Here is a 13,910-nt window from a genome sequence, read left to right on the forward strand (position 1 = left end):
GACTCTTTTGGCTCTTTCCACTTCTGCTCCTAATTTCCATTCTCTTCTCTGTTCAGCAAATGCGTCGTTCTGGTAACAAAGAGGAGAACAAGAGGATTCTGATGGACCTGGATGTGGTGCTGAAGAGTCATGACTGTCCTTACATTGTTCAGTGCTTTGGAACTTTCATCACAAATGTAAATGAAGACGATGCTACTGTTTTCTCAAGTCCGTCTGTATTTTTCAATGTATTTAGAACAGCCACATCATAATAACCTTAATTTTTACTTTTTTTTTACTCCCCCCCCATCCCTTAGACTGATGTTTTTATAGCCATGGAGCTAATGGGCACATGTGCAGAGAAGCTGAAAAAACGAATCCAAGGGCCTATCCCTGAGAGGATCTTGGGAAAGATGACTGTGGCGGTGAGGTTTTTTCTTTTTACATTTAGATCTCACATTTCCCCCATCTAGACATTGGCCCAGTTCACATGTCATGCTAAACATGGAACGAATAGCATGCTGGTATAGGCTACTTAATAGTACTCCTTCCTTGCTCCAGCTGTGGCAGATTCACAGATAAAACAAGCTATATATCTGGTCTGTCATGTCGCCTGGACTTGGGCTCATGGCTTGTTTCCTCCAAACTGATGAGTGGTAACAAAGGTTTATTCTTGGGAAACAAGCCATGAGTCCAGGTCCACACAACATGACAAGCTAGAACCTGGCTTGTTTTGTCTATGACACAGAGGAGCCATTAATTGCTTCCAGGTTTCCATGATCATGGCTTTTAAGGAGATATGTTGTGCTTCAAACTCCTTCCTGCATATGGCATCCAGGTATTATTCTTTTTCAGCTGCATTTTCTGCAGTTTTTGAAGGCACAGCAATCATTTTCCACTTGTTATTTGTTATTTTATATACCATTCTCCATTTACTTGAGCCTCACACATCTGTTTCTCTTTTGGCACACAAAAATGAGCTAAGCTTCCCTGCTTGGAGCAAAATGCTGTTGTGGACAGCAGAGGGAATAAGATTTTTTAAATAGTGACTGCACTGTTGGGCGGATTTTGGCAAAATTTGGAACCCAGGACTGGGCGCTCTGTTCTGCGCGGTTGTTTTGATTTCCTTTTTGCCATGTCCCCCCTCTTGATGCTGCATAATGAGTTGTGATAAAATCTAGGGCTCGGTTGAAGAGTCTGAAGTATTATCACACCCCACTGAAAATATGAAGCCCAATATCTCACCTTAGGATGCCAAGAATAGTAACAGCATTTCAATAGTAACAACAGTTCATGAACATGCCACCTTTCTTTTCCCCCAGTGGTATCCCTGAAAACTGTTTGGTAATCTGCATGACTGAAGGGCTGTGCTGTAACGCTGTCTCCTCACAAGTTGTTGTGTATACAAGACGTTTTGCCCCAGATAGCTGAAACTATCTTTTCCAAGTATCACGAAAGCCTCAGACTGATTGCTGAGTGCATAACCTTTGTTCTCTAAGCAGCAACATGTTTTTACAGGCACGTTGATAAAAGGGTATCATGAGTTCTAGACTAGTTCTGAGTTGTTTTCCTTATAGTGAGCAACAATTAATTCTTCCGCATTGTTTCCGATGTGTTGCTTTCAGATTGTCAAAGCGCTCTACTATCTGAAAGAGAAGCATGGTGTCATCCATAGAGATGTGAAGCCTTCAAATATCTTGTTGGATGAGAGGGGGCAAATCAAATTGTGTGACTTCGGGATCAGTGGGAGGCTGGTGGACTCGAAAGCCAAAACCCGGAGTGCTGGTTGCGCAGCATATATGGCGGTAAGAGATGGGCAGATGGTGAGAGAACAGCAGCAGGAATCTTGCTGTGCTGTGATGGAACTGAGCAAAAAAAAAAAAAAGTGACATTGTATGTTGCTCTTCCTACAAATTGCTCAGAATAGCTTGTGTATGATTTAATTAAATACTCTTTATTTGTTAAACTTTTATGTCATTCTTCCTCCAAGCTGCTTTGCATGGGTTGGGTATGATCCCTAGCAGTCTCTCATCCTAGCAGTGCTCTAGGCCAGACCCACTTTGTTGCAGCCGTTGAAATGCACCATGTGTCACGATAACTTCTCTGCAGGACTAAGAATTCCATCGCTTGCATTTTACTGTAGAAAGTTGTCACTAGATTTGGCCTGAGCTTTTGGGAAACTCTATGGCAACTATTATGCAGATGCTGTTACGGTATCAAAACAGCCTGCAATTTTGTCTTAGCAACATCCAGTGGGATTCAGCTAAGTTTTTGTGTGCACGGAACAAGGCCCACCCATGCAGTGAGACTCTCCCTCCTCTCCCCATTTACCCATGTGCTTCCCCCTAAATCTGCTCTGGAAGGTTGAGGGAACCCACAGAACAGGTTTAGGAGGATGGGGGAAGTCTTGCTGTGTGAGTGGCATTCATTCTGTGCACACCCACACCCACTTCGTGCTGCATTGAATTCCACCCATGGTTTGGCTTCTGTAATTAGGGGAATCTTGCTAGGTGCAGATAAAGAGACCAGTGGCAAAGAGGTTTTATTTTTGACTGAATTTGTAATAATCTTTTTGTTTCCAGCCTGAGAGAATAGATCCCCCTGATCCCTCAAAACCAGATTATGATATCCGTGCAGATGTTTGGAGCCTGGGCATCTCTCTGGTAAGTAAAACCTGCTCCCCATTTTTAAGGAAATTTGTGTACCCTTGTTGGGATCTTCAAGTTCTGGATCATATCTCAATCATCCTTTAATGTATGCAGTCCTTAATACATGACATAAACAGCAATAAGCTTTGGGGTGAGTTTTTCTTCTCTTTTCTTCAGTTTTTTTTAATGGAGTTAACTGATTCAAAGGAGGCTGAATTCTGGCTATCCTGAACCCCATTTTTGTCTCTACTATTGAGGCTGGATAAGCCAAGTGATCATTCTGTTCTACATTTCTTCCCTTTCTTGCTCTCGTCTCTTTCTGTACAATCATTTAGAATTGTGTTGTTTGTATGGATTTTTATCTATTTACTTTTGTTGTAACTGCAAATAGTGGCATATACATCACTGAAGCATCATTGAAGAGATGCTGATGATAATTATGCTTTTTAGATTATTTCTGTTTTTAATCCCTTATTTTTCATTTCTCTACCACCCCTAATGCAGGTTGAGCTGGCTACAGGTCAGTTCCCCTACAAGAACTGTAAAACAGATTTTGAAGTCCTCACCAAGGTGTTGCAGGAAGATCCTCCCCTTCTCCCAAACAACATGGGATTTTCTGTGGATTTCCAGTCCTTTGTGAAAGACTGGTGAGTGAAGTGCCTTAAATTCATGTTATGTAGAGCGGCTGCTTCAACATTTCTTACATAGACAGGAAGCCCTGCAGTTCCAGCTGGTTCCTCACTTTCCTGCTGAACTCTTGCACACCAGTTGCTTTCTCAGATATTGGCTAATGTTAATTCTAGGACACCCCATCTTCAGTACTATTAATAGCGTATGTAAAAGAGAATTGGAACTGTTCTGCTTGTTCAAACTGGTACCATGCTCTTCTAAAGAAAGAACTCAACCTGTGCTGGTGATTTCCACCTAGAAAGGAAATCCCATATCTGCCTCCAGGACAGCTGTGCTTAAATTCTGGGCTAGCACATCGTTGTGTATGACCTCTTATTGTCTACACATTCCTGGCTCTTACCTCTTTTCTGTGTCTGATGTACCGGTTCTAAAGGTGTAAGAAGTCCTTCATTGCCACGGAAATAAAAAGTAACATGTCGTAAGTTAGTTACATTTCCCCATCTTTCCTTGTTTCCATTCCTTCCAACAATTAGGCAGCTGTAAATGAATTGCACTCCTTGCAACTGGCATTGACACTTCCACAAATGTTCAAACAGAAAATCAACTTCTGATAGTGATTGTTTTGTTCCAGTTAACTTTGAGCTTATGTGTCCAACTTGCCACTCCTGGATTCCATCAGACAACCCCATGTAAGATTGTTGCAAACTGCCATAGGATACTGGGCATAGGAAGTTGACCCTGAAAGATTATTGGTACGGCAGGATAATGGACTTCATCCTGTTTGGCTGAGAGAGTTTGAAACTTAGAGTAGACCTATGTCAATATGAGCTCTGTTTGCAAAGATCCATTATGCATCAGGTAGTGGAAACATGCTGTGTTGGTTGCTCCATAAAATAAATTGGATCCTGTGTTTTGAATGTGTGTTTATGTTATTTCTAGCCTTACTAAAGATCACAGGAAGAGACCAAAGTACAACAAGCTACTTGTAAGTATTGGTCACACCTCTTTCATTGTGAATATTTTAAAAAATCCCCCAGGGCTTGGAAAAAGGCCACAGTGGGTGCTTCTGCCAACCCTTAAAGTTTAGAAATAACCAGTAACATTTACTGGAACTAGTTTGTGCCAACTGGCACGGAAGCTGAGATTAATAAAGTGACATCCTTTCTTTTCTCCACATAGTTTCTTTAAAGGAGAGGGAAAGTTCTTTTACTTTTTTATTTGACTTTGGTCAGATTTTTCCCTGCTCATGTTTGTTGCTGTTGTGTATCCTCCTTGTTGCTTAGCTATAGCTGACAACTGTTGCTCACAGCTCTGTAGAAATAACACAGGTGGTGTGACTCCCTTGCTTATTTTCCATCTCGTTTTGCCTGTTCCTTTGCAGGAACATAACTTCATCAAGCGTTATGAGACACTGGAAGTGGATGTGGCGTCCTGGTTCAAAGATGTCATGGCTAAGACAGAGTCACCCCGCACGAGTAGCATCCTTAGCCAGCACCACCTGCCATTCTTCACCAGGTAGCCATGTAGAGTGGCTATTGTGCCAAGGAAGGACCCCTTGGCAGACAGAGCTTGCAAGGTGGGGCAAGAGGAGAGAGCACCACAACAGACACCTGCCCTCACAGCAGCAACTCTTCAGTGGCATGAATTGTTTGCTTCACCTGCTCAAATCACCCTGGCCCATGTTGTCTTTTCCTTCAGTATTGCCATGAAGAGATGGGGTGGCTGTCTGGTCTTTCTGGAATGTGGGTGTGTTCTAGAGCCTTTGGCATTTCTGGCACCAGGCAGCCCAAGAATACAAGGCCTTTTCCAGCCTGTGCTTGTTATCTTTCTGTGATAGAGCGCCTGCCATCCGGAGTTGCCACGAAGTGACAGCTGCTCCCTGCTTGTCTCTCTCTACCTTGTCTGGAGGCTCAACAGTGACCCTTGCTCACACACTGTGAACAGACACAAAACACACAAAAGGAAAAAGAAGATATTTTTTTTACCACTTATTTATTAAGTTTGGACTTGTGGTGCTGCGGGCCGCCTGCTGCACCCATTCACCCATCCCTGCGTTATTAATGTCTGTTTTTGTTTTTTGTTTTTTCATTTGTGTTTTTGGGATTGTATTTGCTGAGGGGGAATGGGGCTGGACGTAGATGGGTCGTCTGCTGCTTTAGATTCTGAGCTTAGCTGTTGCTGTTGTCTTGGTTTCATTTTTTCTTAGGGCTTAGGTAGACAGGAAAGTGTAGGTTTGAGAATTATTCTCATCCAAGAGTAGCTCAGTTAAAGTGATTTTTTTCCCTCTTCAATTCTTTTTGAACTCAGGGGTTCCTATCTTTTGTTTTGAGCGTGAACAAAGTTTTGTCAGTGGTGTTTTATTTACCAAAGTGTGTGTTTGGTGCTAGGATAAATGCTTGTTCATTTTCTTCCAGTATTTAAGAAAAGGAAAAGCAGAACTTAAAAGATAATCCTGGCATCAAGAAAGCCATTTTTAAAAAAAGATTCAGCCCAAATGATTCTTATTGCTGTGTCTTAGGGATTCTTTAATATATTTAAATAGAAACACATTTATGCCCTATTGTGGACTTAATTGACTCGATTCTTAACTGGTCACAAGTGTGTATCTCCAGTTGAGAATTGGTCAGAGTTTGCTCTTTGGAAATCATGGGCTAGAATCTGCACTGTCTGTCTAGATGCTCAGACTTCATGGAATCTCAGAGGCGGGATTCTAAATTATCCAAAAGGCTTGGAGGATGAAGGCTGAGCACCCTCCTCAATCCTACTCTTTCAGAATAAAGCTTTTTTTCTGCTAGTGTTTTTAACAGGATAAGAAGCCAGAAGGGACAGAATTCCAGTCAACTCTAATTGACAGGCATTCCCAAAGTGTTGGGGCCATGCTGTAGGCACCAAGGTCTCTGGGTCACTGAAGTTGTCATATAAACCTTTAGGGGCAACAATTGCCACCATCAGCCTTGGGAATGAGCGGTGGTCAGAGACTTTGGGAATGAATTGTGGTTTTCTTCTTGAGTCAATTCTGCCAATAACAATTGCATTTCAGGTAGTCCAGAGGTTAAAGCACAGTCCTGAAGCTCTGACTGTTAACCTGAAGGTGAGGCTTATTCCTGCTTTCTCTTGCTAGCAAAGGTTAGAGTACCATAATCTTAGCTCTTGTCTCAATCCTATGGATATTTGGGTTAGTGTGGTTACTTGTGGTGCAGGCATGATGGTGCACTGCACTGTCAGATGCCATACTATACTAGATGTATAGATCAACTTCATAAACCCAACACACACACACACACGCACACAGAAGTTTTAGACTAAAGTCATAACAGTACTTGGGATGTCCTGAAAAGGAGATGCTCCTGTGGTCATTGATGATGCTGGGCTGTCTGCTTAGTACAACTCCTTGAGACATGATTCCATCTATATTCTGGCTGTTTCCAAGGGGATCTCCTATATTGTATTATGTTTCCAAGGGGAGCCAAAATTAGGTACATTCAGTGGCAGAATTAGTGGAGGGAGGAGCAGTTATAGCATAATCCATGTCCAGGCATGTCCTACAAAGTGCTTGGGGGTGCTGGACAACCTGCCAGAAAGTCAGACCAGACCAAGAGGGTCCTTTGAAAATGGGGCAGTGCACTTGCTTGACTTGTGAAGAAGTAGGTGGGTGTTTTCTGTGACTGATTAGATTTTTAGAGTGGATAGTTGCTAACAAAATGAGGCAAGTTACCAAAGAGCTTGGAGGACACGGAGAGTTCATTTCCTGAGAGGGTGGAGGTTTTCATTCCTTGTGACTGGGACATCGTTACAACACACTGTGGAAGTTCAGTTATTCTGCTGACCTCAGTAGTGACTGTTAATGTGGCAGCATTTTTCGGAATATGAAGGAAGGCAATTTCATTTGCACACAGGCTTTATGAGTAGGTGGTTTTGTGCCTAAAAGAAAATGGATGGAGTGTATTATATGAAAAGACATTTGCTGTATGAGAGAAAGTTGGAAGTGAAGAGCTGGTGAAAACTAAAGGGCAGTGAGCAGAGAAAGCAAGTTTCTGATTTAAGATGCGTCCAAACAGTGAGTGAATATTAATGGTTTTATGGAAGTGGAGTAGGAAAAGCAATGAAGTTTACCTGTGGGTGTCTAATGAAAAACAGAAGGTGGTGCTGCAGTGCATGTTTAAGAGATGCTAGCCTCCAAGATGAATTCCTTTAGTATTGTGGAGGCTTCAGCAAGATGTTTATTTAGCCTCTTCTGTGAACTTTGGCTATGATGTCTTCCTAAACTCTCCAGAATTTTAAGAAAATCTGAGTGTTCCAAAGACATTATGCCACAGTTTGAAAGTAGCTTGAAAATAGTGTGCTAAACCATAGTTTGAGAACCAGGAACAAACAACAAACTCACACACTTACCTTTCCCATTAGTAATCTGATCTTGTTAGAGTAAACTACAGTTTCCCATTGGATCTGAAATAGTAAACTGAGCTGTTACAGTTCTCTAGCAGTAATAATAAACCATGGTTTGATCCTGGTTAGTAAAATAACAGTTTGCCAATTCAGACACAATGGGGAATTGCAGCTGAAACTAACCAGGATCTCTGCACCAACACAGGGTGGGGGTAAAGGAGGAGAATGCATGCCTGATGTTTGCTGACTTCCTAAACTTTGATTTAGAGAGTCAGTAATGTACATCCAGACATGGTTTTGATTTCAAGATATTGAGTCGTGCTTTTCAAAAAAATAAATAAATGGGTGGTTCCGCATAGGCAAAAGACTTTGTTATTTTCAATAGCAAGATCTTTTTGCCATATTGGAAGCTCTTTGGGTAGAGGACAAACATAGTAGAAATGCAGTTTTGTGTTTCCTTTGAGCAAAATAACAAGAAAGCTCATATTAAGACTACTTGGAGATATCATCTGTCGGGGTGAAGGGCATAGGAGATCATTTTGCCACAGAAATGTGTTTTGGTTAGGAATTGTTCAGGCCTCCCAACTTCAAATTGATACAAGAATGATCCCATAAAGATGCAGATTTGAGATGTCACTTGCACACAAAAAGTGGTTTGGAGAAGAGTAAAGCATGCTTTCTAGGGCATCTTCCACAAGATGACAAGAAGAGCAGTACACTGTCAAAATATTGAACTGCCTAGAGAAGGAGTAGAGTGTCTGAAAGATATAATGAGAAACTCATAGGAGAACTAAAGCCCTGGTGACCACTAGGACCAGTTGCAGTAGTCTTCTCCATGGATGATCAGGGTGGCCCGTCTATCTCAGTGATAGGCCCTCACCCTTCTGCTTGCTTTTGCACAGTCCAGCAATTGCGGAGTTAATCACCACTTTTGAGAATTCATCTTGGAAAGTAGGCTGGTAGTCATCAAAGGTCTGGGCGTGTTTTGTCGGGGAAGTGAAGCACCTTGGGTAGAGAATGCTGGCGCAGGTGAGGGAACAGAGGAGATATTGGAAGTGTGAAAAGTTGGACTCGAGATCCAGGTGGAAGAACAGCACGTGCAAGTTGAGAACGGCACTGGGCTGCGTGTAGAAGAAAGTGGTGTTTAAATTGGATGTCAAGTTAATGTGCGGAATGTACTGGGAAGTACAGAAGGTGTGGGAAAGAGATAAATAGAAAGGGTTAGTAGAAGCAGTCCAATGGGAGCCGTTTTATTGTCTTGTCCTAAAAGCTGGGTGTGCCCTCCTTTTGGCTCTACAACCTGTTCTTCCATTGGACTTCTATGAAATGTACTTTAGCAAATGAAGTATACTAGTTGGCAGAGAACTGGTGATACATAGTATGACAACTGGCGCTGGTACCTTTCCAAAGTGGCTGATATCTAAAAGTGGAACTAGGAGTGGATCTACCTTCTGGCTTGACCTAAAAACCATGGTTTAGCTTTAGAGCACAGAGCCTCTCAAAACTTTTTTATTAGCCATTGCCAGCATGAATTGGTTAGACGTGCACCACAGCCCTAATCTTTAGTGGCTGGCTAGGCCCTGGAAATCTTAAATCAAGAAGCATTGGTTGGAAGAAGATAGTTGAGAGTACAAGAATGTTATTAGAGCACTGGGTTTTCTAGTGCTAATGGAAAGCAGGTGCCCCTAATGATGGGATTGGCTTTGCAACGATGAGATTTTTCTCTTTAAAGATGGCTTTTGGGTTTTGTTTCTTCTTGGTGTTTAAGAATTTGTAGGTATCTGCTTTGCTGCTCCTAAAAGCTTTATTCCGTTTGAGATTCCAAGTGATGGAACTGTCAGGTCCTATGAATAAGTGCCTCCTGTAATGTAACTCCTGAAAAGCTATTTTGTCCGTTGATTTTTTTAGTGGATATTTATTGAACATTTGTGTTGTATCTTGTGAACTTGGAATTTAAGAAAAGAGCCCTTAAAAAAAAAAAGTTGCTTAAAATAAGTAACTTCAGCCTTGCGCTGTTTTAACTTTCCATCTGGAAGCTTGTTCCAGCCATTAAATAAATATATAAATCTTTTGGCTCTCCTTTCTCTAGTGCCTCAAGACGTCAAGGTTTAGAAGTGCTCCTCCCACAAAGTTGTGAAATAAATTTGCCTACATGTTTGGAAATGTGACGTATGAGATTTTTCCTGCACATTTCATCATATGTACAGCAGAGCAGTAGCTAGAAGAGATACCAAGAGATTTCTCCAGGTGTCTGAGTTTGTGTTCTTGTCTTAGCAAGGCATAAGATACCAGCAAGGGTCTTCAAGGGAATTAGACTGTTTGCATGCAAGTACTTCAGTACATAGTGAAGTATGTACTTGAGTATTTATAAAATGACTATTAGATGAAACACAGTACAATGACTTGGTAAAGTCCCAGAACTAAATCAGATTTTTTTTGTTATAAAAAAAATAGAAGTTGTGCAAATGTCAATTAAGGTTAAAATTCAAAATTGAAAATATTTTTCATGAACTGAAAATTTATCCTGATGGAGAACATGGCCGAAGTGTTTATAAAACATAATATTTACACAGGTTCAGAATTATTAGATTGTTGTTCAGCATTTGAAGCGGAAAGCTTCTGGGTTCACTTTAAAAAATTGCACATTTGTCCCTTTCAAGAAATGAGTTTGGATACAGTATTCTATTTCCCTTTGGACTTGAAGCTCTCAGACACGGCAGACCACCCAAAAACAATTGACCTCTTGAAGAGCCTGGTTCATCTTCCCTTTACTTCAAGAGAAAGCAAGAATAACCTCTTATCAGGAGATTGCCTAACTCTCAAATGTGGAAGGGTGTTTTCCATTCTCAAAAGAAGGTTATAATTTAGCTTGCCATGGTGGGGGGAGCATACAGGGGTGGGATAGGTTTGGGAAACGTTAAAGGTTTTTTCAAACGTTCAAAAACACGGGATGTCTTTTCAAGAAAAATTGAGGAAAAAAATGCAGTTTTATTGCATTTTTTAAATTATTTTTTTAATGTATTAATTTAGAACAAATCTTTGTTAATGTTATTTTTAATCTGGATGGCTAAATGTTTACAATCGCCTGCCTGACATCTGCTCTTAAAGTGTGTGGGGATATTGGGGTGGGTGGGGCACAGGTGTGCAGCGTGTGGTGCATGCAATTCAAATGGGGGATTTTAAAACAAACAAAACTGTAAAAAAAAAAAATCATGCCAAAGGTAAGGCAGAGACTAGCTGGGTAGATGGTTATATTCTAGACATTAGCATTTCACTATATTCTCTATATACCATATATTATAAATTTGCATGTTAAAGTAAATAGAAGTAACTTCTATCTTATACAGAAAGGGACTTTAACTTTGGATTACTTGTAAATTTGGTCACTTGTCTTGATTCAGGACTGCCTGAACACCTTAAGCTTTAGGGGCTGCTTGATTTTGTTTTTGTATTTTGTTTTTTGTAGCCACCAAACTTTTGCTTTGCTGCCTTTTCATTAAAAAGGGCATGATCCAAAGTTTCATAGAGGGGTTTGAGAGCAGAGCTACTGAGTGGTGGCAGCCAAATTGACTTGAGTTGCAGCCACCATAGAACTAGTAGCCAATTTGCTGTATCTTCTCCAATGCTGTATCTTCCTTTGCTGACCTGTTATACTGAAATCGGCGTCATGGAAACACCTGGAAGCTTTGTATCATGGACATCCACCAGGACAATGCTGTACTCATGTGAGCAGTCAGAAGGTTTCAGACGGCCAGCAGTTTAGCTTTGCTTGCTCAACCAACCTCCCTCATGTTAGTTCCAAGTATTCAAAGCTACACTTTTGTGCACATTTATTTATTGCCCACAGGGAACTGTGTGTGTGTGTGTTTAATTTATTTTTTAAAACTTCCCTTTCTTTGACTTCTTATGGAGGGTGTATTTTTCATTTATAGTATTTGGTGAGTAGACTGTTTTCTCAAAGTGGAGGAATGGAGCATCACAAACAGATTTAATTTCAGGTTGCAGACCACAGTCCAAATTAATTCCAGTGCTTGATTCTTCTCTAAGGGACTTGAAATGCTCGGGCTGTGGTTGGGCACGCGAAGTCTTGGAATCATGTAACTTTAAAATTCCCAGGATTCAATATCATAAGGCTAAGAGTCGGTGAAGTTGCTCATAGGTAATATTGGAAGAAGGACTGAGGCTGGAAATCAAGAGAATCATGATTATGCAGATTGACCAAACTCTGTGTTGAAGAATTCATGAAATTTGCTTTAAAATGATAATGATAATTAAGCTGATAAGTTGAATATTTATGCTTGCCTGCTGGCTTCGGAATTTTAATTTAGAACAAATGCTAGTCAGTTACCTTTTAAGAATTTTTTTTTCTAATGTAGATCAAGCTGTTCTAGGTTATTTTCCAAACACCTGATTCACAAGAGTTGCAGTCAAAAACATGAGAATTTATAGCCCTGTAAAATAGGAAGATTGACCAGGAGATGAGTTGGAGAACTTGCAGACACCCTGCCAATATTGAGTTTTATTCCCAAGTAGAGAGAAAATACTGTTCCTCTGTAGCTGTAGTGGATTTTGCCCAAATACAAGAACACAATATTTCAGAATGGTAGCACAGGAATTGGCATGCGACATGAACTGATGGGGTGTGCCTGTAGGTAGAGGAAGGGGACTTAGGAGAGACAGTTCACATTACTTGTTTCTGTCACATCCTAGTTTTAGAGATGGTTTGTACACTCACACAGTGAAGTTTGGAGAAATGGTTATCTCTGAGAACTTTGGGATCAGGTCTGGAGAGAAGTCCTGTTTTGTTTATCCTGCTTAAGGGGAGCTTCTTAGAAACAACAAAATTGTCACCATATATATATACTTACCTGTAGAGTGGTTCTTAATTTTTTTAAAAAAAATAATTTGGCTCTAGTTTCACATTGGTGCTGTAAACCAAACCATTTTAAAAAGAAAGTAATGCTCTATATACCAAAGTATTTCAGCTATTTGTTTGGAAGTTTGTAGAGTTTTTACATCTCCTTCCTATCCCCACAGCAGGCCATTTTATTAGTAGCTCTCCTTACTTACTTCCAGTTTAATGTCTGGTTAATGGATCCTCTTTATCTTGTTGGAGGGTTTTTTCCCACCAGCACCAGCAGTTGTTCCCAGAGCCATTTGTCACAGGCAAGAAAAAGTTTAATGTGGCTTAGTATGCTAGATGTTATAATGACGTTCAGAAAGCATGGAAATGGCTTATCCCAGGGATAAACATGTTGAGTAAATTCCAATAAAGTAAGTACTGGAGTTTGTCTCAGAAGAGGAATGTTCTGATTTATGATTTAAATTTAAATGATTTCAGGCTTAGAGTGCCCTAGGCCCTCTGGCCAGTTTTGGGGGTGAGTGGACAATTTGCTGAGCTCATTGCTTTCCCTACATGCTGAGAAATCCCTTTTTAAAATATCAGTTGTACCTTGGATTTTAAAAGATAATAAGAGAATAGTATCTCCCTGGGGTGTCTTCAAGAGTCTTTGTGAAACACTCCTTTCTGTGCCCTATGGGACCCATCCTTGTAGGTTCAGTCCAGCAACATAGGACAGTTCAGTGTCACTTATTTCCAGTTATGGTTTGCTAGTCACCTCTCAGTGCGATTTCACTGTCCTAAATTTCACTGCCCACTACTTGGCATGCACCAAATTTTAGAGCAGAGACTTTCCTTTTCCTAGTCAGCACCCCACCTCCCTGTCAGCAGTCCAAACAGCTTGTCAGAAGTAGTTGCCTGCCTCCAAGCAGTGAGGCCAGTCTGATCCATTTTAGTGGAACTTTTGGATTTAGAAACATACCTACAATAGTATAAGGTAAATGACATTCTTGCTTACTTTTGAAAAGCTTTTTTTTTTACTCTGTTTGTAAAAACCCTCATAGAAGCTTAAAAATAAAACTCTCTTTCCCTAAATGTCTGTTTCTTTCCATTTCATGCACAATTTTAAAGCAGCTTCCTTCCCCAGAATGAATTTCTAAGTCATGAATCATTTTGTACTTGCAATCAACAAGAAGGGCATCCCGGCAACCTTAAGGGAGATGACTCCATCATGGTTTAAAATGGGTGGAGAACCTGAGGCTAAGGGGAGAACCTGAGGCTAAGGGGAGTCTCCAGGTCTCCCTCTTTGGCCTTCGGGACTCTCCCCAGTCCACACACACTCCGGCCCAGCTTCTCATCCTCCTCTACTAGTTTTTGACTGTCTGAAATGTGTCCTTGAATTCTTATAGCCCCTCTTGCATGAATGA

The 13,910-nt window shown here is 40.9% G+C and overlaps 1 protein-coding gene across 4 annotated transcripts in view; it reads left to right on the top strand.

Annotated features, from left to right (window-relative positions):
* Positions 1–13,578, top strand: part of MAP2K7 (mitogen-activated protein kinase kinase 7) — a 34,480-nt gene extending 20,902 nt beyond the window's left edge. For 3 of the 4 annotated variants that reach the window (XM_079967040.1, XM_079967039.1, XM_079967041.1), the window contains 7 exons: positions 57–176; positions 297–404; positions 1,605–1,784; positions 2,562–2,642; positions 3,132–3,274; positions 4,197–4,242; positions 4,639–13,578. In XM_079967040.1, coding sequence (XP_079823166.1) covers positions 57–176; positions 297–404; positions 1,605–1,784; positions 2,562–2,642; positions 3,132–3,274; positions 4,197–4,242; positions 4,639–4,776 — 816 coding nt within the window. In that variant the 3' untranslated portion in view covers positions 4,777–13,578. The remainder of the gene's footprint in view (positions 1–56; positions 177–296; positions 405–1,604; positions 1,785–2,561; positions 2,643–3,131; positions 3,275–4,196; positions 4,243–4,638) is intronic. The other variant, XR_013836188.1, reaches the window with a different exon arrangement.
* Positions 13,579–13,910: the final 332 nt, after the last annotated feature.

The sequence above is a fragment of the Podarcis cretensis genome (assembly GCF_951804945.1).
Source record: "Podarcis cretensis genome assembly, chromosome: 2".
Taxonomy (NCBI): Eukaryota; Metazoa; Chordata; class Lepidosauria; order Squamata; family Lacertidae; genus Podarcis; species Podarcis cretensis.